This window comes from Staurois parvus, unplaced genomic scaffold (assembly GCF_062004578.1).
Source record: "Staurois parvus isolate SC_StPar_1 unplaced genomic scaffold, SC_StPar_1.0 ptg000483l, whole genome shotgun sequence".
Lineage (NCBI taxonomy): Eukaryota > Metazoa > Chordata > Amphibia > Anura > Ranidae > Staurois > Staurois parvus.
This window is the reverse complement of record NW_028318279.1, coordinates 297,998-321,335: the sequence shown is the minus strand read 5'-3', so window position 1 is coordinate 321,335 and position 23,338 is coordinate 297,998. Positions and strand designations below refer to the sequence as shown.

The 23,338-nt window shown below is 48.5% G+C and overlaps 1 protein-coding gene across 1 annotated transcript in view; it reads left to right on the top strand.

The window, feature by feature from the left end:
- Positions 1-22,403, top strand: part of LOC149452308 (vomeronasal type-2 receptor 116-like) — a 139,938-nt gene extending 117,535 nt beyond the window's left edge. Inside the window, exons 5-6 of the mRNA XM_089689527.1 lie at positions 4,925-5,048; positions 20,985-22,403. Of these exons, the coding sequence (XP_089545653.1) occupies positions 4,925-5,048; positions 20,985-21,877 (1,017 nt within the window). The 3' untranslated portion in view covers positions 21,878-22,403. The remainder of the gene's footprint in view (positions 1-4,924; positions 5,049-20,984) is intronic.
- Positions 22,404-23,338: the final 935 nt, after the last annotated feature.

The window sequence follows — 23,338 nt, the reverse complement described above, 5'->3', positions numbered from 1 at the left end:
AATCAACACTCCTCAATCCCTCGCATATGGAGACTGAATTCATCGATAGTGAAGAACCCAGATGACAAAAAGCAATTGCTAGAAGCGCACATGTTTTTTGAATGTCATACCACACCTGATATCTCTATAACCACATTGTGGCCTGCCTACAAAGCATACATGAGAGGTATCCTCATACACCTAAATTCACATATCACCAAACAGAAAACCCAACAAATTGACCAACTCCTGACTGCAATAAAACTAAAAGAAGAAATGAACAAAAAAAATCAAAATCCCTCCATTTCTGCATCCTTTGCATCAGATAGAAACAAACTCCGAGCCCTCCTACTCTATAAATATGACCTTAACCTACAAAAAACTAAAACACAATTCTATTCCCTAGGTAATAAAGCAAACTCCTTCTTATTGAAATGAATCACACAACGACGCCTAAAATCTAAATTCTCCTCAATTCAACACCCAACTACTCATACCTCCCTCACAAATCCGCAAGTATAGCTAATGCTTTTGCGGCCTACTATCAAAAATTATACAACCTCAAAACAGACCCATCTATATCCAACCCAATACTTCCTATGGAGATAGAAACAGTCGTCAAAACCTTACCTCATAACAAATCACCAGGAAACGATGGTTTTACCAATGAATTTTACAAAATATTTGCCCCTGACCTTTCACCACACCTGTCCAAACTCTTCAACCATGCCGCCTCTACGGGAGAATTCCCCAAAGAAATGATACAATCCATAATCACTACAATTCCCAAACCTGGTAAAGACCCCCAAATTGTCCAAAACTATAGACCCATTTCACTACTTAACACAGATATAAAAATCTATGCCAAAATAATAGCCCAAAGACTCCTAAAATATCTCCTTACTCTAACACACCCTGACTAAGTTGGATTTATCCCTGGTCGCCAAGCCCCAGACCCAACTAGAAGACTCATATCCCTTATCCACAACTTATAAACCACCAAACAGCCCTCCTTATTACTATCCCTGGACACAGAAAAAGCATTCGACCGCATACACTGGCATTTCATGCAACTAACACTACAAATATTCAGTATCACAGGTTGGATGCTATCAGCAATTCTTTCCCTATACTCCAACCCATCAGCCAGAGTTTTAACGGACGGCACACTCTCAGACTCATTTAACATCTCAAACGGCACTAGAGAAAGATACCCCCTATCTCTTATAATTTTCACCCTTCTCATTGGGCCCCTAGCCTCAATACTCAGAGACGACTCCACATTTACAGGAATCACATACATGAAAACAGAACATAAAATCAGCTTATTCGCAGACGATATTATACTGATGATTACTAACCCACAAAAATTGCTACAGACAATCCGCTCACATCTTCAATATTATTTGGAAGTTTCCTATTATAAACTCAACGAAACCAAATCCTCCATCCTAAACCTCCATACACCTATCCAGACCCGAACAATACTAGCCAAACAATTTCCCTTTTCTTGGGAACAACACAACATTCCTTATCTAGGAATCAAGCTCACTGCTACGACAAATCAGTTATATTCCTTGAATCACAAACTCTTACTTGAAACCATACCATGTGAACTTACCAACCTCCGCACAGCCACATTATCCAAACTAGGACGAGTAGCAACTCTAAAAATGTACATACTACCCAAAATTCTATACATATTCCGCACACTTCCCATCCCCATTCCCAATACTTTCTTCTCTAAATTCCTCTGGAATTCTAAAAAACCCAGATGCACCACAAACCTCTTAATACGTCCAACATCCAGAGGAGGAGCAGGTCTCCCACATCTAAAATCATACTATAATGCCACTCTCCTCGACCAAATTTATTTTTGGTGGCATCCAACTGAAGAAAAATCTTGGTCCATCAATGGAAACACTCTCACTTTTCCCACTAGTTCCACGTAACATACTTCTCTTACCACAAATGCCCCAAACTAAAATCTTACTCAAACATCCATGGATTAAGGCTTCTCTTCAAGCCTGGTAAGATCTCTACTTGTCTAACTCTGCAGATACCAACCAGATACCTACCCCACTCAATACATTACACTTCACTACACCATCCCTAAACCTGCTACAGTGGGACAAGTGTGGGTTATCTAATATACAAGACCTCTACACAGATCATAAATTGGATTCTTTCCCGACTCTGCAAAAGAAATTTAACTTACCCTCCACTGAATATTTCACCTATCTGAGAATAGCTCACTCCCTACAAACAGCAAATATCCCGCTTCTCTCAAACATTCCTACCACCGCATACCATTTTTTCAACAAAACAAAATACCCAAGAAAAGGTATCTCAACTTTCTACACGCACACAATAAATACACCCTACAAACTACTTCTCTAATCAATTGGGAGAAAATTCTCTCACAATCAATAACACCACATACATGGGAAAAAACCTTTAAAATATACGCTCCTTCCTTACACCAGACACCACTAAACTACTCGTACACTCCCTGATTATCTCACACCTTGACTACTCCCAACTCTCTTCTCACCGGCCTACCCCAGTGCAGGTTCTCCCCGCTTCAGACCATCCTGAACTCAGCGGTCAGACTCATCCACCTCACCAACCGCTCCACCTCTGCCACCCCCCTCTGCCTCTCCCTCCACTGGCTCCCGATTGCCCAATGCATAAAATTCAAACTGCTAACCCTGACCTACAAAGCCAGTCACAACACAGCCCCTAACTACCTCACCAACCTGATTCCCAAGTACCACCCTACCCATACCCTTCGCTCCTCACAGGACCTCCTTCTATCTTGCTCCCTGGTCTCCTCCTCCCACGCAGGACTGCAAGACTTCTCCAGGTCCTCCTCCATCCTCTGGAATTCACTACCCCAATCCATCATATAGTCGCCTTCCCTCCTCACCTTCAGGTGCTCCCTGAAAACCCACCTCTTCATGGAAGCCTACCCCACCCTCACCTAACAGCCGTCCTCCTTCATTCCTCCTACCACTCCATCCCCCACAGCCACTTCCTCCTGTACCACTACCCCCTCTTCCTAGATTGTAAGCTCGAAAGAGTAGGGCCCTCTAACCCCTCGTGTGCTGTTCATTGTTACTGTGCGGTTTCATGTATTGTCCCCCCCCCCTCTATTGTACAGCGCTGAGCAAACCCTTTGGCGCTATATAAACTCGATGTAATAATAATAATAACCTATAAAGCCTCTAAATGCAGTTCCCACTGGGAATCATATATGAAACTTTTACAACAATGGTACTTAACACCCGTCAAACTATCGCTATACTACCCACAACATTCCCACTCCTGCTGGAGACAATGGGGTGAAACAGGCTCCACACTCCATATATTATGGACGTGTAAACCATTCAGATCTTTCTGGAATAATGGTCTTCCATCCGCTCTCAACACTAACAGTAACCTCCATAACCCCAAACCCTGCTTTAGCCCTCCTCCACATTGAAATTGATAATTTCCCGAAAGACTCCCGAACCATCATTATCCACACATTAGCGGCAGCCAAGCTTAATATTACCAAATTGTGGAATACCTCTAAAATCCCCTCCCTCAACTCACTGATAACAGACCTTAACTTCCAGTGTGACATGGAAAGAAGATCAGCATTTGCATTTGAAAAATCGCTGCGCAAGTACTATGTGAGATAAAAAATTTCAGCACCCACCATTTTATTCACTAGGATGTCTGCTTTAAAAAAAAATATACTGTTTGGGGGTTCAAAGTAACTTTCCCTAGCAAAAAATACTGATTTTATTGTGTGAACAAAAAGTGTCAGAAAAGGCTTGGTCTTCAGGTGATTAGAAGAGTGAGTGATGTGTGGCATAAACTTCTAATCAGGGGCATCCTTAGGGTTGGTGTCACCCGGTGCGGTAACACTTGGTGTTGCCCCTCCGACAATCCCTGCAGGATGGATCGGATCTGGATTGAGCACAATGGATCGGAGTCCAATCCATTATGCTCCCCAATCCCCAGATCTGATCCATCTTGCGGGGATTCGTCGGCTTGCAACCTATGCATGGTTAACTGATCTTTCAACACCGGTCCAGTCTGCACATGCTCGAGAAGTGATGTCAGATAGAGGAGGTTCCTGCTATAGTGGCCACATTTAATGGATACAGACAAGCCCTGGTACCTTTTTCATAGGCTTTTTTGAGTTTGGGCAAGGACACAGGGGCCCCATGATCCCCTATTGCCCGGGGGTCCCACGAGCTGTCAGTCCGCCCCTGGTTGCAAGCTAACAATCCCCGCAAGATGGATCGGATCTGCGGATTGGGGAGCATAATGGATCGGATTCCGATCCATTATGCTCAATCCGCAGGTTAACTGATGGCTTCTAGTGAATTGCTGTGTACTTACCGATAACTTATATAACACCGAAGACGTTCCCTACTTATCTTTCTGATGAAGTGAATGATAAATGCATTGAAGAATAGAAAGCCACCTTTACATCACCCACCTGAAGGGATTGCATTCCTGTGGAAAAAGTGTTTCGGCTGATCTATTAGAACTGAGCTGTGTAATGGTGTAAAGGAATTTAAAGTGGCAATAATTATTACATTCTGTAATGTTCAACCATATATATTCCAGTTTATAGGGTCTATTGCTGCTGGCTGCTGGGGTATCTATTGTTGCTGTGGGGGTCAATTGTGGGAGAAGTCTTCTGTTGAGGGAAGGGTCTATTGTTGCTGGGTGCTGGAGAATCTATTAATGAACCCCCCCAAATTCATGAAAACACCAAAATATTATCCCCAAATGGATCTCAGACCTGCAGATTTGATCTTGAACCCATGGCTGAGGAAAAACTGAACATCTGTACTATTTGTAACACTTGTATATCCTCATGCGATATGATGGAATGTCACAAAATAATCATCATCATCATATTAATAATAATATCTGATTTCAGATTCCGGTATCTCGATGCTCAGATCCCTGTTTACCCGGCAGCAGAAAAAAGTTTGGATCTTCAATTCATAAATGCTGCTATGAGTGTGTCCTGTGTCCGGAAGGAGAGATATCCAACATTTCTGGTAGAGTTTGTACTTGTTACTAAGTTATTTTTGGCCTGGTCAGAAGTAACCTCACTACTTAAAGTGTTAATCAGGGAAAAAAATATGAAGTATGTACCTACAAAATGTGCACATTTATTACTACTATTATTATTATACAGGATTTATGGCGCCAACAGTTTGCTGAGCACTTTATAATATAAAGGGAGACAATACAGCAACAATACAGTTCAATACAAGAGGGTTAGGAGGGCCTGGTCCTGGGAGCTTACAATCTTAGAGGGAGGGGCTAGTGGTACAAAAGGTAATAACTGTGGGGGATGGACTGGTAGAAAGAATAGAAGATTCCATTATTACCTGAGGGCAGGAGAGGCTTCCCTGAAGAGATAGGTTTTCAGTGATCGCCTAAAAGTGAGCAGAGCAGGCAATAGCATGATAAATTGGGGAAGAGAATTCCAGAGGATGGGGGAAGCTCTGGAGAAGTCCTGGAGATGAGAATGGGAGAAGGAGACAAGGGAGCTAGAGAGCAGGAGTTCATGCAAGGAGCGGAGATTACGGTTTGGGTGATATTTGGAGAAAAGATTGGTGATGTAATTTGGGGCTGTAAGGGACCGCCCAGCGGTACCACTAGCACTCCACTGATCGGATGTTCCCAGCGCACGGAGTCTAAGCCCCAGAGTACTTGTTCACCAGGGCCCCTGATGGTGGGGATGGACTTGGAGTACCCTGGGACCAGGTCGTGACTACTGAGGACACCCGTCAGTGGTAGGGGTATTCGCCAGGGGCTCCCACGGGAGAGAGCCAGGTATGAGGAGGTCTGGAGACCCCGTTGAGAGGGATGGATGGATGGCTGAGCAAGTGCAAGGTCATACAAGCCGGGTCGGTAACTATGGGGACGGTGCGGTACAGAGCAGCGGACAAAGAATAGTCAGGTCACACGCCAGGTCAGCAACAGCAGGTCAGATCCAAAAGGGGGCATTCAGGAGAGAGGTCAGGCAAGCAAGGGTCAAGAACAGGAGAAACAGCAAGGTCAGGGCACAATCCGGGTCAGCAACTTACTTTCACAGGTTTCACAGGTACACAGGATTCAGAAAGACCAAAAGGCACTGAATGACAGCTCAGGGCCGTTTAAATATCCCGCCCTGCGCTGTCATTGGTGCCAGGCGCGCGCCCGTGGTCTCTACTGCGCATGCGCGAACCTGGTTGCCGCGGTCGGCCAGGTCCCGGCGCCCGCATCCCTGCACAGGGCGGTGTACTGCGCCTGCGCGAAGCCCAGCGGCGCGGCGATCCCCGACATTGCCCCCCCCCTAGGGGCAACCTCCGGATGCCCACCCGATCTCTCCACCACGGGTGATCATGAAGAAACTCCCGGACTAGTCTAGGTGCGTGGACATTATGAGCCGGTTCCCAGGAATTGTCCTCTGGACCATAGCCCTTCCACTTAATTAGGAATTGGGTCTGGCCCCCCCTTCTTCGGCACTCAAGGATTGTTTCCACCTCAAATTCCTCTTGTCCTTCGACCGTTATGGCCTCCGGGGGTCTGGATTCTCGTTCTGGGAAGGCATCTGGGATCACTGGCTTCAGCAGGGATACATGGAAGACTGGATGAATTCTGGACGTGTCCGGAAGGATAAGCTCATATGCTACTTCGTTGACCATCCGCTTTACCTGAAAAGACCCCACAAATTTAGGTCCCAATTTTTTCGAGGGACAAAGCATCTTTAAGTTGGTTGTGGCCAACCACACCTTCTGCCCAGGCCGCAACGCCAAATCCCCTCTTCGTTTCTTGTTAAACGCCTTCTTATTGTCCTCTTGGGCCCGAGCGATGGCTTCCTGGAGTATTTTGTTATTAGCGGAGAAGAAGGTCAACGCATCCTGCATCGCTGGAACTGGGCATTCAGAGACCAAATCAGGGAGAAAGACAGGGTGAAACCCATAATTCGAAAAGAATGGGGACTGCCCCGTTGCAGAATGGCTTGCGTTGTTATAAGCGAACTCCGGCAGGGGTAAGAGTGACAACCAATCATCCTGCAGGAAAGACGTGTAGCAACGCAAGTATTGCTCCAGGGTCTGGTTCGTCCTCTCAGTCTGACCGTTGGTCTGAGGGTGGAACGCAGAGGAGAGGGACAACTTGATGTCCAGGGCCTTGCACAGAGCCCTCCAAAACTTAGATGTAAATTGGACCCCTCGATCAGAGACAATGTCCTCAGGTACTCCATGAAGTCTAACGATCTCCTGGATAAATATTTGCGCCGTCTCAGCTGCTGACGGCGTCTTCCTTAGTGGCACGAAGTGAGCCATTTTGGATAGGCGATCAATGACCACCAGAATTGCTGTGTGGTCTTGCGACGGTGGGAGCTCGACTATGAAGTCCATCGCGATCCTCTACCAAGGACGTTCGGGAATCGGCAAAGGTCGCAACAGCCCCCAGGCTTTGCTCCTCGATGGTTTGCTCTTCTGGCAGATGGTACAGGATCTCACGTAGCGCTTGCAATCCTTAGCCATGTTTGGCCACCAAAAAGAGCGCCGGAGAAGCTCCAGAGTCTTGACTGGGCCAAAGTGTCCTGCCAGCGGGTGATCGTGGCAATGCCCCAAAACCAGGGTCCGGACTTCCTCAGGTACCACGATTGAATCTTCCTTCCACAGGAGTCCCCCCTTGTTCTGGAGGGACACCCCAACTGGGGTTGATGTGGCCGTAGATGCTTCTATTAACTTGGAGCGAAGGTCCGTCTGGAGCGCCAAGAAGTTCCCTGAAGACAAGATAGTGTCGGGTACCAGTTCTTCTTCGGAGTCCTCATACATACGAGATAGCGCGTCGGGCTTCGTATTTTTAGATCCGGGCCTGTAAGTAATATGAAAATTGAATCTGGAAAAGAACAGGGCCCATCTTGCCTGCCATGGGCGTAGACGCTTGGCAGTCCTCAGATACTCCAGATTCTTGTGGTCTGTGAAAATCAATATGGGGTGTGAGGCACCTTCCAGCAGGTACCTCCATTCCTCTAACGCTGCTTTGATAGCCAACAGCTCTCGATCACCGATATCGTAATTCTTCTCCGCTGAGGTGAGTTTCCTCGAGAAGAATGCTACGGGATGGAGTAATTCTTTGGTGCCTTTCCGCTGAGACAGGATGGATCCTACCGCATTCTCCGATGCATCTACCTCCAAGATGTAGGGCAGAGCCGCGTCCGGGTGGCCCAGGATGGGTGCCGAGGTAAATAGCTTTTTCAGAGCTTCGAAGGCTTCTTGAGCCTCCGGTGTCCATTTGAACCGGGTTTCAAGTTTGGTTAGTTGAGTAATGGGGGAGACCAGACCCGAGAAGTTCTTGATGAACTTCCGATAAAAGTTTGCGAACCCTATAAACCATTGGACGCCTTTTTTGTCCGTGGGTTCAGGACAATCTAAAATTGCAGAGACCTTCTGGGGGTCCATCGCGACCCCCACAGTGGAGATAATCAGGCCTAGAAACGTGATGCTAGATTGCTCGAAGCAACATTTCTCCGCCTTAGCATATAACCCATGCTGCCGCAACCGCCCCAATACCTTTGCCACATGCATCCTATGATCCTCCAGAGGGGGTGAAAAAATTAGTATGTCGTCCAAGTAGACGATAACGAAGACATCCAAAAAATCCCTGAAGATGTCGTTCACGAAATGTTGGAAAGTGGCTGGTGCATTGCACAGCCCAAATGGCATGACCAGGTATTCAAAGTGGCTAAACCCGGTACGGAAGGCCGTTTTCCACTCGTCCCCCTCTCTTATGCGTACCAGGTTATAGGCCCCCCTTAAATCAAGTTTTGTGAATATAACCGCAGCTTTTAGGCTCTGAAACAGTTCTGGTACCAATGGCAACGGGTAACGATTTTTGATCGTGACCCTGTTCAGCTCCCGGTAGTCGATACAAGGTCTCAGGGTTTTGTCTTTTTTCTCCACAAAGAAGATTCCCGCTCCTGCTGGAGAAGTGGAGGGGCGGATGAATCCCTTCTGGAGGCTGTCCTCAATATATTCCTTTAGGGCCCCCAATTCAAGCTCAGATAGGGGGAAAATTCGCCCAAAAGAGATTTCAGAGCCTGGTAACAGGTCGATTGGACAGTCATATGGGCGGTGGGGGGGCAGGGTATCGGCTCCCCGCTTACTGAACACATAGAGAACCCATGATAGGCTGCGGGAATAACCTGTTTCAAATCGGAGTCTCCTTCGGAGCATAGGAGAACTCGGGGCCCTGCGGGGCCCAAAGTGCGACAATGTTCCCGACAGTATGGGGAAGGGAACGAGATTGACCCGGTTTCCCAGTCAATCTGGGGGTTATGGGCCTGTAACCATGGGAGTCCCAGAATGACTGGGAAAAGAGGTGACGCAATAGCGCCCAGACGGAGGAATTCCTGGTGCTGGTTGGCAATGGTAGTGGCAATGGGGGGAGTTTCCTGATTAACTACCCCCGATTTTATCTGGGAACCATCGGCCAAAAAGATGTTGAAGCCCTTCTGTCTGTGTTGGAGAGGGATACCCTGCTGGTGAGCAAACTCTAGATCCAGGAAACAGCTGCATGCCCCCGAATCAACTATGGCTGTCACCTCCACGGTCCTTTCTGGAAGCTGAAAGGAGAGGGGCACTACTAAGTATTGCGAAGGACAGGTATTGCTAATAGACAAGGAAGAAAAACGGGTGCACTTACTCATTTTCAGTGGGCAGGATCGCACCATATGACCAGCTTCACCGCAGTAAAGGCAGAGGTTCTGGGCTCGTCTGCGCTGGCGTTCCTCCGGTGGTAATTTAGGCCGCACCAGGCCTATCTGCATAGGTTCCGGAACATCTCCTGGTGGTGGGTTCTGGATGCTTTGTCGGGTTGATTGGCTGGGGCCTAGGAATGGACCCCAGGTATTTCCGGGACCCTGGCCGGACCTCTCAAGCCTGCGTTCCCGCAGTCTTCTGTCAATTTTAATTGTCAGGGCGATAAGGTCTTCTAGAGACTCGGGAACCTCCACCCGGGCCAGCTCATCTTTCAAGGGAGCCCCATATGGAACTGGTGCAACAGAGCAAACTCGTTCCAGCGTGTGTCCCCCATCCACCGCCTGAAATCAGAGGCGTATTCCTCTGCCACCCGCCGGCCCTGCCGGAGCGCATATAGGGTCGCTTCGGCAGAGGCTGTCCGCTGTGGGTCATCATACAAGATGGCCATTGCTTCAAAATAAACTATTGACCGATCCCAGATGAGGATCATTGTTTCCCCTTAACCGGTGGGCCCAATCCTGGGGTTTACCCTGCAATAGTGAAATAATGAATCCTACCTTCACATTTTCGGTCAGGAAGGTACGGGGTTGTAGCTCAAAGAACAAGAGACAGGAATCACGGAATGACCGGGAGCGTGTGCGGTCCCCGTGAAAACGCTCCGGTAAGGGTACTCGGGGTTCCGCCATAGGGAGCGGGGCGGAAGCCCCTGAGACTGGCTCCTGAGCTACCAGGGCAGAAACCGGGGCCTGTGGGGCAGGGTCAGAAATAGAGCAAGTCTGGAAGCGATTCTCCAGCTGCATGCATCTGTCCTGCAGGGCCGTTACGGCCTGCGTAAAATTAGCTAGGTGCCTGCAAATTTCCTCTAGCGGGGAGGGCCCTCCTCTAGGCTCAGTCATGGCCTTTTGGTACTGTAAGGGACCGCCCGGCGGTACCACTAGCACTCCACTGATCGGATGTTCCCAGCGCACGGAGTCTAAGCCCCAGAGTACTTGTTCACCAGGGCCCCTGATGGTGGGGATGGACTTGGAGTACCCTGGGACCAGGTCGTGACTACTGAGGACACCCGTCAGTGGTAGGGGTATTCGCCAGGGGCTCCCACGGGAGAGAGCCAGGTATGAGGAGGTCTGGAGACCCCGTTGAGAGGGATGGATGGATGGATGGCTGAGCAAGTGCAAGGTCATACAAGCCGGGTCGGTAACTATGGGGACGGTGCGGTACAGAGCAGCGGACAAAGAATAGTCGGGTCACACGCCAGGTCAGCAACAGCAGGTCAGATCCAAAAGGGGGCATTCAGGAGAGAGGTCAGGCAAGCAAGGGTCAAGAACAGGAGAAACAGCAAGGTCAGGGCACAATCCGGGTCAGCAACTTACTTTCCCAGGTTTCACAGGTACACAGGATTCAGAAAGACCAAAAGGCACTGAATGACAGCTCAGGGCCGTTTAAATATCCCGCCCTGCGCTGTCATTGGTGCCAGGCGCGCGCCCGTGGTCTCTACTGCGCATGCGCGAACCTGGTTGCCGCGGTCGGCCAGGTCCCGGCGCCCGCGTCCCTGCACAGGGCGGTGTACTGCGCCTGCGCGAAGCCCAGCAGCGCGGCGATCCCCGACATTGCCCCCCCCTAGGGGCAACCTCCGGATGCCCACCCGATCTCTCCACCACGGGTGATCATGAAGAAACTCCCGGACTAGTCTAGGTGCGTGGACATTATGAGCCGGTTCCCAGGAATTGTCCTCTGGACCATAGCCCTTCCACTTAATTAGGAATTGGGTCTGGCCCCCCCTTCTTCGGCACTCAAGGATTGTTTCCACCTCAAATTCCTCTTGTCCTTCGACCGTTATGGCCTCCGGGGGTCTGGATTCTCATTCTGGGAAGGCATCTGGGATCACTGGCTTCAGCAGGGATACATGGAAGACTGGATGAATTCTGGACGTGTCCGGAAGGATAAGCTCATATGCTACTTCGTTGACCATCCGCTTTACCTGAAAAGACCCCACAAATTTAGGTCCCAATTTTTTCGAGGGACAAAGCATCTTTAAGTTGGTTGTGGCCAACCACACCTTCTGCCCAGGCCGCAACGCCAAATCCCCTCTTCGTTTCTTGTTAAACGCCTTCTTATTGCCCCCTTGGGCCCGAGTGATGGCTTCCTGGAGTATTTTGTTATTAGCGGAGAAGAAGGTCAAAGCATCCTGCATCGCTGGAACTGGGCATTCAGAGACCAAATCAGGGAGAAAGACAGGGTGAAACCCACAATTCGAAAAGAATGGGGACTGCCCCGTTGCAGAATGGCTTGCGTTGTTATAAGCGAACTCCGGCAGGGGTAAGAGTGACAACCAATCATCCTGCAGGAAAGACGTGTAGCAACGCAAGTATTGCTCCAGGGTCTGGTTCGTCCTCTCAGTCTGACCGTTGGTCTGAGGGTGGAACGCAGAGGAGAGGGACAACTTGATGTCCAGGGCCTTGCACAGAGCCCTCCAAAACTTAGATGTAAATTGGACCCCTCGATCAGAGACAATGTCCTCAGGTACTCCATGAAGTCTAACGATCTCCTGGATAAATATTTGCGCCGTCTCAGCTGCTGACGGCGTCTTCCTTAGTGGCACGAAGTGAGCCATTTTGGATAGGCGATCAATGACCACCAGAATTGCTGTGTGGTCTTGCGACGGTGGGAGCTCGACTATGAAGTCCATCGCGATCCTCTACCAAGGCCGTTCGGGAATCGGCAAAGGTCGCAACAGCCCCCAGGCTTTGCTCCTCGATGGTTTGCTCTTCTGGCAGATGGTACAGGATCTCACGTAGCGCTTGCAATCCTTAGCCATGTTTGGCCACCAAAAAGAGCGCCGGAGAAGCTCCAGAGTCTTGACTGGGCCAAAGTGTCCTGCCAGCGGGTGATCGTGGCAATGCCCCAAAACCAGGGTCCGGACTTCCTCAGGTACCACGATTGAATCTTCTTTCCACAGGAGTCCCCCCTTGTTCTGGAGGGACACCCCAACTGGGGTTGATGTGGCCGTAGATGCTTCTATTAACTTGGAGCGAAGGTCCGTCTGGAGCGCCAAGAAGTTCCCTGAAGACAAGATAGTGTCGGGTACCAGTTCTTCTTCGGAGTCCTCATACATACGAGATAGCGCGTCGGGCTTCGTATTTTTAGATCCGGGCCTGTAAGTAATATGAAAATTGAATCTGGAAAAGAACAGGGCCCATCTTGCCTGCCGTGGGCGTAGACGCTTGGCAGTCCTCAGATACTCCAGATTCTTGTGGTCTGTGAAAATCAATATGGGGTGTGAGGCACCTTCCAGCAGGTACCTCCATTCCTCTAACGCTGCTTTGATAGCCAACAGCTCTCGATCACCGATATCGTAATTCTTCTCCGCTGAGGTGAGTTTCCTCGAGAAGAATGCTACGGGATGGAGTAATTCTTTGGTGCCTTTCCGCTGAGACAGGATGGATCCTACCGCATTCTCCGATGCATCTACCTCCAAGATGTAGGGCAGAGCCGCGTCAGGGTGGCCCAGGATGGGTGCCGAGGTAAATAGCTTTTTCAGAGCTTCGAAGGCTTCTTGAGCCTCCGGTGTCCATTTGAACCGGGTTCCAAGTTTGGTTAGTTGAGTAATGGGGGAGACCAGACCCGAGAAGTTCTTGATGAACTTCCGATAAAAGTTTGCGAACCCTATAAACCATTGGACGCCTTTTTTGTCCGTGGGTTCAGGCCAATCTAAAATTGCAGAGACCTTCTGGGGGTCCATCGCGACCCCCACAGTGGAGATAATCAGGCCTAGAAACGTGATGCTAGATTGCTCGAAGCAACATTTCTCCGCCTTAGCATATAACCCATGCTGCCGCAACCGCCCCAATACCTTTGCCACATGCATCCTATGATCCTCCAGAGGGGGTGAAAAAATTAGTATGTCGTCCAAGTAGACGATAACGAAGACATCCAAAAAATCCCTGAAGATGTCGTTCACGAAATGTTGGAAAGTGGCTGGTGCATTGCACAGCCCAAATGGCATGACCAGGTATTCAAAGTGGCCAAACCCGGTACGGAAGGCCGTTTTCCACTCGTCCCCCTCTCTTATGCGTACCAGGTTATAGGCCCCCCTTAAATCAAGTTTTGTGAATATAACCGCAGCTTTTAGGCTCTGAAACAGTTCTGGTACCAATGGCAACGGGTAACGATTTTTGATCGTGACCCTGTTCAGCTCCCGGTAGTCGATACAAGGTCTCAGGGTTTTGTCTTTTTTCTCCACAAAGAAGATTCCCGCTCCTGCTGGAGAAGTGGAGGGGCGGATGAATCCCTTCTGGAGGCTGTCCTCAATATATTCCTTTAGGGCCCCCAATTCAAGCTCAGATAGGGGGAAAATTCGCCCAAAAGAGATTTCAGAGCCTGGTAACAGGTCGATTGGACAGTCATACGGGCGGTGGGGGGGCAGGGTATCGGCTCCCCGCTTACTGAACACATAGAGAACCCATGATAGGCTGCGGGAATAACCTGTTTCAAATCGGAGTCTCCTTCGGAGCATAGGAGAACTCGGGGCCCTGCGGGGCCCGAAGTGCGACAATGTTCCCGACAGTATGGGGAAGGGAACGAGATTGACCCGGTTTCCCAGTCAATCTGGGGGTTATGGGCCCGTAACCATGGGAGCCCCAGAATGACTGGGAAAAGAGGTGATGCAATAGCGCCCAGACGGAGGAATTCCTGGTGCTGGTTGGCAATGGTAGTGGCAATGGGGGGAGTTTCCTGATTAACTACCCCCGATTTTATCTGGGAACCATCGGCCAAAAAGATGTTGAAGCCCTTCTGTCTGTGTTGGAGAGGGATACCCTGCTGGTGAGCAAACTCTAAATCCAGGAAACAGCTGCATGCCCCCGAATCAACTATGGCTGTCACCTCCACGATCTTTCCTGGAAGCTGAAAGGAGAGGGGCACTACTAAGTATTGCGAAGGACAGGTATTGCTAATAGACAAGGAAGAAAAACGGGTGCACTTACTCATTTTCAGTGGGCAGGATCGCACCATATGACCAGCTTCACCGCAGTAAAGGCAGAGGTTCTGGGCTCGTCTGCGCTGGCGTTCCTCCGGTGGTAATTTAGGCCGCGCCAGGCCTATCTGCATAGGTTCCGGAACATCTCCTGGTGGTGGGTTCTGGATGCTTTGTCGGGTTGATTGGCTGGGGCCTAGGAATGGACCCCAGGTATTTCCGCGACCCTGGCCGGACCTCTCAAGCCTGCGTTCCCGCAGTCTTCGGTCAATTTTAATTGTCAGGGCGATAAGGTCTTCTAGAGACTCGGGAACCTCCACCCGGGCCAGCTCATCTTTCAAGGGAGCCCCATATGGAACTGGTGCAACAGAGCAAACTCGTTCCAGCGTGTGTCCCCCATCCACCGCCTGAAATCAGAGGCGTATTCCTCTGCCACCCGCCGGCCCTGCCGGAGCGCATATAGGGTCGCTTCGGCAGAGGCTGTCCGCTGTGGGTCATCATACAAGATGGCCATTGCTTCAAAAAAAACTATTGACCGATCCCAGATGAGGATCATTGTTTCCCCTTAACCGGTGGGCCCAATCCTGGGGTTTACCCTGCAATAGTGAAATAATGAATCCTACCTTCACATTTTCGGTCAGGAAGGTACGGGGTTGTAGCTCAAAGAACAAGAGACAGGAATCACGGAATGACCGGAAGCGTGTGCGGTCCCCGTGAAAACGCTCCGGTAAGGGTACTCGGGGTTCCGCCATAGGGAGCGGGGCGGAAGCCCCTGAGACTGGCTCCTGAGCTACCAGGGCAGAAACCGGGGCCTGTGGGGCAGGGTCAGAAATAGAGCAAGTCTGGAAGCGATTCTCCAGCTGCATGCATCTGTCCTGCAGGGCCATTACGGCCTGCGTAAAATTAGCTAGGTGCCTGCAAATTTCCTCTAGCGGGGAGGGCCCTCCTCTAGGCTCAGTCATGGCCTTTTGGTACTGTAAGGGACCGCCCGGCGGTACCACTAGCACTCCACTGATCGGATGTTCCCAGCGCACGGAGTCTAAGCCCCAGAGTACTTGTTCACCAGGGCCCCTGATGGTGGGGATGGACTTGGAGTACCCTGGGACCAGGTCGTGACTACTGAGGACACCCGTCAGTGGTAGGGGTATTCGCCAGGGGCTCCCACGGGAGAGAGCCAGGTATGAGGAGGTCTGGAGACCCCGTTGAGAGGGATGGATGGATGGATGGATGGATGGATGGCTGAGCAAGTGCAAGGTCATACAAGCCGGGTCGGTAACTATGGGGACGGTGCGGTACAGAGCAGCAGACAAAGAATAGTCGGGTCACACGCCAGGTCAGCAACAGCAGGTCAGATCCAAAAGGGGGCATTCAGGAGAGAGGTCAGGCAAGCAAGGGTCAAGAACAGGAGAAACAGCAAGGTCAGGGCACAATCCGGGTCAGCAACTTACTTTCACAGGTTTCACAGGTACACAGGATTCAGAAAGACCAAAAGGCACTGAATGACAGCTCAGGGCCGTTTAAATATCCCGCCCTGCGCTGTCATTGGTGCCAGGCGCGCGCCCGTGGTCTCTACTGCGCATGCGCGAACCTGGTTGCCGCGGTCGGCCAGGTCCCGGCGCCCGCGTCCCTGCACAGGGCGGTGTACTGCGCCTGCGCTGAGCCCAGCGGCGCGGCGATCCCCGACAGGGGCAGAGTTATAAATGGCTTTATATGTTATTGTTAATGTTTTTAATTTGATCCGTTGGGCAATGAGAAGTCAGTGGAAGGATTGGCAGAGAGGGATGGAGGACACTGAGTGGAGGCCAGTGGAGGGATTGGCAGAGAGGGGTGGAGGACACTGAGTGGAGGCCAGTGGAGGGATTGGCAGAAAGGGATGGAGGACACTGAGTGGAGGCCAGTGGAGGGATTGGCAGAGAGGGGTGGAGGACACTGAATGGAGGCCAGTGGAGGGATTGGCAGAGAGGGGTGGAGGACACTGAGTGGAGGCCAGTGGAGGGATTGGCAGAGAGGGGTGGAGGACACTGAGTGGAGGCCAGTGGAGGGATTGGCAGAGAGGGGTGGAGGACATTAAGTAGAGGCCAGTGGAGGGATTGGCAGAGAGGGGTGGCAGATACAGAACAGTTAGTAAGGTGGATGAGTCTGGCAGCAGCATTCATGACAGACTGAAGAGGGGATAGCCTGCAATGAGGTCGGCCAATGAGGAGGGAGTTACAATAGTCAAGGCGAGAGATAACCAGGGAGGGAATAAGTTGCTTAGTAGTTTCCGTGGTTAGGAACGGCCGTATCTTGGAGATGTTGCGGAGGTGAAGTCTACAAGATTTGGACAGTGAATGGATTTGGGACTGAAAGGACAGATGGGAGTCTAGGATTACACCTAGTACCCTGGCATGAGGGGAGGGACTGATGGTTGTATTATTGATCTTGATGGAGAAGTCAGGGGAGGGGGTACGGGCTGGGGGGAATACTAAGAGTTCAGTTTTGGAAAGATTGAGTTTGAGGAAGTGGAGTGACATCCATGCCGATATGTCACTTAGTAGGTTAGTAATGCGAGAGGAGACTGAAGGGGTGAGGTGAGAAGGAGACTGAAGGGGTGAGGTGAGGGGTAGAAAGATAGATTTGTGTGTCATCAGCATAGAGATGGTACTTAAACCCGTGGAATTTTATCAAGTGACCAAGGGAGGAGGTGTAGATGGAGAAGAGAAGGGGTACAAGGACAGAACCTTGAGGGACCCCTACAGAAAGAGGGAGAGGAGAAGAGGAGACGGAGTTATGGGTTACACCAAAGGAGCTGCGATATGTAGGAGGAGAACCAGGAGAGAGCAGAGTCTCTGAGGCCAAGAGAGTGCAGTTTTTTGAAGAGAAGGAGGGGATGGTCAACCGTATCCAAAGCCGCAGAGAGGTCAAGTAGTAAGAGTACGGAGTAGTGGCCATTGGTTTTAGCAGTTAGTAGATCATAGTGAGTTTTAGTAGGGCAGCTTCAGTGGAGTGGAGTGAGCGAAAGCCAGACTGTAAAGGGTCAAAAAGGTTGTTGTCGGTGAGGTGGGAGCTCAGATGATTGTAGACTAAGCGTTCTAGGAGTTTAGAGGTAAACGGGAGCAGGGAGATGGGTCTTAAGTTGTTCAGGTTGGTGGGGTCCAGGGAGGGCTTTTTAAGTATGTGATGTGCGCATGCTTTAGAGGGGAGGGGAAGGTGCCAGTAGAGAGCGAGAGATTGACGATTTGAGTGAGGGAGCATAGACTGGAAGAAGAGGGTGACCGTAGTAGTTGTGAGGGGACAGGATCCAGGGGGCAGGTAGTGAGACGGGCTTTGGAGAAAACCTTAGTGACCTGTTTGGCAGTAGCAAGTTCAAAAGAGGAAAGTGTTGAGGGAGGTTTAGTATAAGGTATGCTAAGTGGGATGGATGTCTGTGCAGTGGCGATGCCCCTAAGAATTGCGTCAATCTTGTTTTTGAAATGATTTGCAATCTCGTGAGCAGTGAGTGAGGTACTGGGTGGAGGTAGAGGTGGAGAAAGTAGAGAGTTAAAAGTAGAGAAGAGAGGACGAGGACTGGATGACAAGCTATTGATGATGAGAGTGACAAAGTAGGCTTATTTGGCAGCATGGAGGGAGGAATTGTATGTTAAGAAAGCAGATTTATAACGGGTGAAAGCTTGCTGAGATTTGGTTTTACGCCATAATTGCTCCTGTTTTATATCGTTAAAGCCACTGCAAGTACAGAAAGATACTTGTTGATCCTGCTAGAAATGTAGTTAGCTCCTCATACTGGTGTAGGCTGACAACACACAGGAGTTTGGGAATTGAAATGGTGTCAGCCCTGCCTGGTTGTATTTTGCTGTTGTTACTACTACTGCTAATACTACTATCACCACTAACACTACTACATACAAGAAAAAATTACCCCCTTGGGACTTAAATGCAGCTAATAAAACATCACCACATATATTTTGATTCAAAATTAGATATACTTTATTATACAAAAAAAGATTTATTACACCCTAAAATCACATTAATATAAATTAATAGGCATCCGCTGTAGTGAAGGAGTGTGTAGCCTCTGGATGGATAATGGTCACCGGCATCTGGCGGTGGTGCTCGTGGCTTCCAGCACGTTCTCCTGGTTCTCGGATTCCCTCAGCTGAGACATCACTTCCGGTCACGTGATGTCAGGGGTTGGCGCGTGTTTGCAGCATGCATGCTCCCTCCACATGGCCCAAAACTAGGAGGACATGCTGGAAGCCACCAGCACCATTGCCAGATGCTGGAGACCACCATCCATCCAGAAGCTTCACGCGCCTTTACTACAGCGGATACCAATTACTTTACAAGCGCAAACCTACTTACGCTTTGTGTGTGGCCTGTATTACTACACTTTGTATCCATTAACAACCTTTCATACTGCACTTAAAGGGTGCCGCCTTTTTCTTCCTGATCTTCCACAGGCCCTCTCTACCTCGTTATTGGCCAGCTGCCTCCACTCCATGGTGCATCAGAGTTACCAATAGGACTCTTTCTAAGGCAATTTTATTTGTGTATTTATTCCAGTATATTGTTCATGATTTATTTCCCCTAATTCCATCACCATTGATTATATGCTTATACATATTATTGTATGCCGCATCTACCTCCTTACTCCATCTCGAAGTGCGCCAAATATCCTACTTGCCTTTTGGTGTTAGTCAAATTAACAACAGGTGCACTAGATCGGCAACAATGAGACAACTCCCAAAACAGGAATGGTTTTACAGGTGGAGGCCACTGACATGTTTTTCCCTACTCATCTTTTATGACGGTTTTCCCGAGTTTTGCATTTGGCTAGGGTCAGTGTCACTACTGGTAGCATGATGTGATGCCTGGACCCTACAGAGGTTGCATAGGCAGTCCAACTCTTCCAGGATGGCACATCAATAAGTGACATTGCCAGAAGGTTTCCTGTGTTTCCCAGCACAGTCTCAAGAGCATGGCAGAGATTCCAGGAGACAGGCAGTTCCTCTAGGAGAGCTGGACAGGGCCATAGAAAGGGTCTTAACCCATCAACAGGACCGGTATCTGCTCCTTTGTACAAGGAGAAACAGGATGAGCCCTGCCAGAGCCCTACAAAATGACTTCCAGCAGGCCACTGGTGTGAATGTCTCTGACCAAACAATCAGAAACAGACTTCATGAGGGTGGCCTGAAGGCCTGACATCCTCTAGTGGGCCCTGTGCTCACTGCCCGGCACCATAGAGCTCGATAGGCATTTTCCATTGAACACCAGAATTGGCAGGTCCACCATTGGCACCCTGTGCTTTTCACAGATGTGAGCAGGTTCACCCTGAGCACATGTGACAGACGTGAAAGGGTCTGGAGAAGCCATGGAGAACATTATGCTGCCTGTAACATTGTTCAGCATGACCATTTTGGTGGTGGGTCTGGGGAGGCATCTCCATGGAGGGACGCAAAAACCTCTACTACACCCTGACTACCATTAAGTATCCTTGGACCCATTGTCAGACTTTACACTGGTGCAGTGTGTTCTGGGTTCCTCCTGGTGCACGACAATGCCCAGCTTCATGTGTCAAGAGTATGCAGGCAGTTCCTGGAGGATGAAGGAATTGAATGGCCCCCACACTTGCCTTACCTAAATCCAATAGAAGACCTCTGGGATATCATGTTTCGGTCCATCCGACACTGCCAGGTTATGCCTCAATGTCCAGGAGCTCAGTGATGCCCAGGTCCAGATCTGGGACGAAATACCCCAGGACACCATCCGTTGTCTCATTAGGAGCCTCCCCCGACGTCAGGCATGCATACAAGCACATGGGGGCCATACAAACTACTGAGGACCATTTTGAATTGCTGACACAAAGTCCATCCAATTCAACCAACAGAAAATAAATAAAAAAATAAAAATGCTCAACAGGTATTTTTATTTGCACTTTTACAGATATAACAAATGTTTCCAGTTGTGTATTTAACAAACCAACAAGGGTAGAAAATATGTTCATTATCAGGGTTTTCTGACAATTTAAACTGAAACTCCCAATTATCACATTTCTGCCTATAACACAGTTCTTGTGCATTCTATTTTTCGTCTTTTCACTCTTTATTGTGTCCTTATGGAACCAACATTTTTTTTAGCACTTCCCATTAGGCACATTCAACTGTGTGATAGATAATAACTATCTATCTATCTATCTATCTTAAATTAATTCATATTTTTAATTTGTTTTCTAAGCTCTGACCCCGATGCTCATTGTGTTTGTATTGTTCTCCCTGCAGACAGTGAAAACTGCATGAAATGTCCTGATGAAGAATGGCCAAATGAAGAGAAGGATCGGTGTGTTCCAAGAGCGGTGGAATTTCTCTCCTACACTGATGACACCATTGTTGCAGTATTTTCAGCCGTCTCCATCCTCTGTTGTCTTCTGACTGGTTTAATATTGAGGATATTTATACATTACCAGGACACCCCCATTGTTAAAGCCAATAACCGGAACCTGAGCTATCTTCTCCTGGTCTCCATCATGCTGAGCTTCCTCTGTGTCTTCTTGTTCTTCGGCCATCCAGTAGATGTAACCTGCATGCTGCGTGTCACATCTTTTGGTGTCATCTTCTCAGTTGCCGTCTCTTCTCTACTTGCCAAAAGTATCATGGTATGTATTGCTTTTAAAGCCACCAAACCCGGGAGTCCCTGGAGGAAATGGATGGGAGCCAAACTGTCCAATTTTATCATTTGTGTCTTCTCACTGGTTCAAGTCATAATCTGTGTCACTTGGTTGTCTATTTCTCCCCCCTTCCAGGATCGAGACACTCACTCTTATCAGGGGAAGATCATCATTCAGTGTAATGAGGGTTCAGTTATCGGCTTCTACTCAGTCCTGGGATATATGGGGCTTCTGGCAGCTGTGAGCTTCATTATCGCTTTTATAGCCAGGACATTACCGGACAGTTTTAATGAGGCCAAGTACATCACTTTCAGCATGCTGGTGTTCTGCAGTGTCTGGATTGCCATGATCCCGGCCTATCTGAGCACCAGAGGGAAATACATGGTGGCTGTGAAGGTTTTTGCTATAATGGCCTCAAGTTCTGGACTTCTTGGCTGTATATTCTTCCCAAAATGTTACATAATTCTGCTCAGACCTGACCTGAATACAAAGACAGTTATCCGCTAATATGTGAGGAGCAACACTGGGTTACCAGTCGTTATGGCATTATCTCTATTATTGTTCATTTTAGTATTTTGCTAGTGTATTGAGAATTAACTGTTATATATAAACGTTTCATGCTTACTTCTCTAGAACAAAGTAAGATGGTGGACAGTGAGGGTGATTTTTGCTCTGGACACTGTTGGTATCAGATATTTTGGATTTGTTGGAAACCTTGTCCCTTGCTGGGTTTAGTGGTTCTTCCCACCAGCCATTACATCACTACAGAACAATGTAGTCACTTAGTGAGGAGGAACCACAGTTACCAGAGGGGGGAAAGTATTCTAAACATCCTAAAGTGTCAGATACCAGAGCCACCCATCACTCTTCCAGAGAGGGAAGATTTCACTCACCACCTTCCAGAGAGATCAATATTATACATGTTCTTTCATAAGCTGACTTTAATGTAGTTTAGTTTGGTGTCAGGGTCAATGTAATTATATTGTATGTAGATGTATTTGTCTATATTAATAAATACATTCTGCTTGGTTTATTTTAAAATCATTTTTAATATTAGGTAAAGTTGATGAGAGCGTGTTCTCAGGAAGATCACATTTAAAGTGAAAGGTTTACTTCATTTTAAAGGACATTTTCATTATAGGACCTACTAAATCTTTCTCCTTGTAGACATTACAAACTGCTGCCACAAGGGAGTATACGGCTTCCCCATACAATGCTGCAGAGACAATTCTCTACACCAGATCCTGATAGGAAAACTAAAGTAAAAACAGATTCTATGGGTGCATTGATCAATCAGAGGTTTTATTCTCAGAATCACAACAACCAAGGACCCACAATGTAGGACCCATAAGGTTGTATGTCTCCAAGCTCTAAGATCTCCTGGTCAGACATGTCAAAGAAAAAGCTCAAAAGATTAACCACTTGCCCTCCAGAGAATTTACCCCCTTTAATGACCACGCCTCTTTTTGCTGCTCGGCACTGCACTAATTCAACTGATAATCGCGCGGTCATGCAATGTTGCACCCAAATTAAATTTACGTCCTTTTTTTCACACAAATGGAGCTTTCTTTTGGTGGTATTTGATCACCTGTGCATGTTTCATTTTTTGCGCTATAAACAATAAACGACCAAAAATTTGGAAGAAAAACTATATTTTTTACTTTCGACTATAAAAAATATATCGTAAACTCAAGGTTAGTTATAAATTTAGGCCAAAATGTATTCTGCTCCATGTTTTTGGTAAAAAAAATCCCAATAAGTGTATATTGATTGCTTTGTGTGAATGTTATAGCGTCTACAAACTATGGTATAGATATTTCAATTTATACAGCTTTTACTTTCTGACATCCCATCACATTTCTTGAGGTGCTAAAATACCAGGACAGTACAATCACCCCAACATGACCCCTTTTCGGAAAGTAGAAACCCTAAGCTATCTGCTGAGAGGCATATTGAGTCCATGGAAGA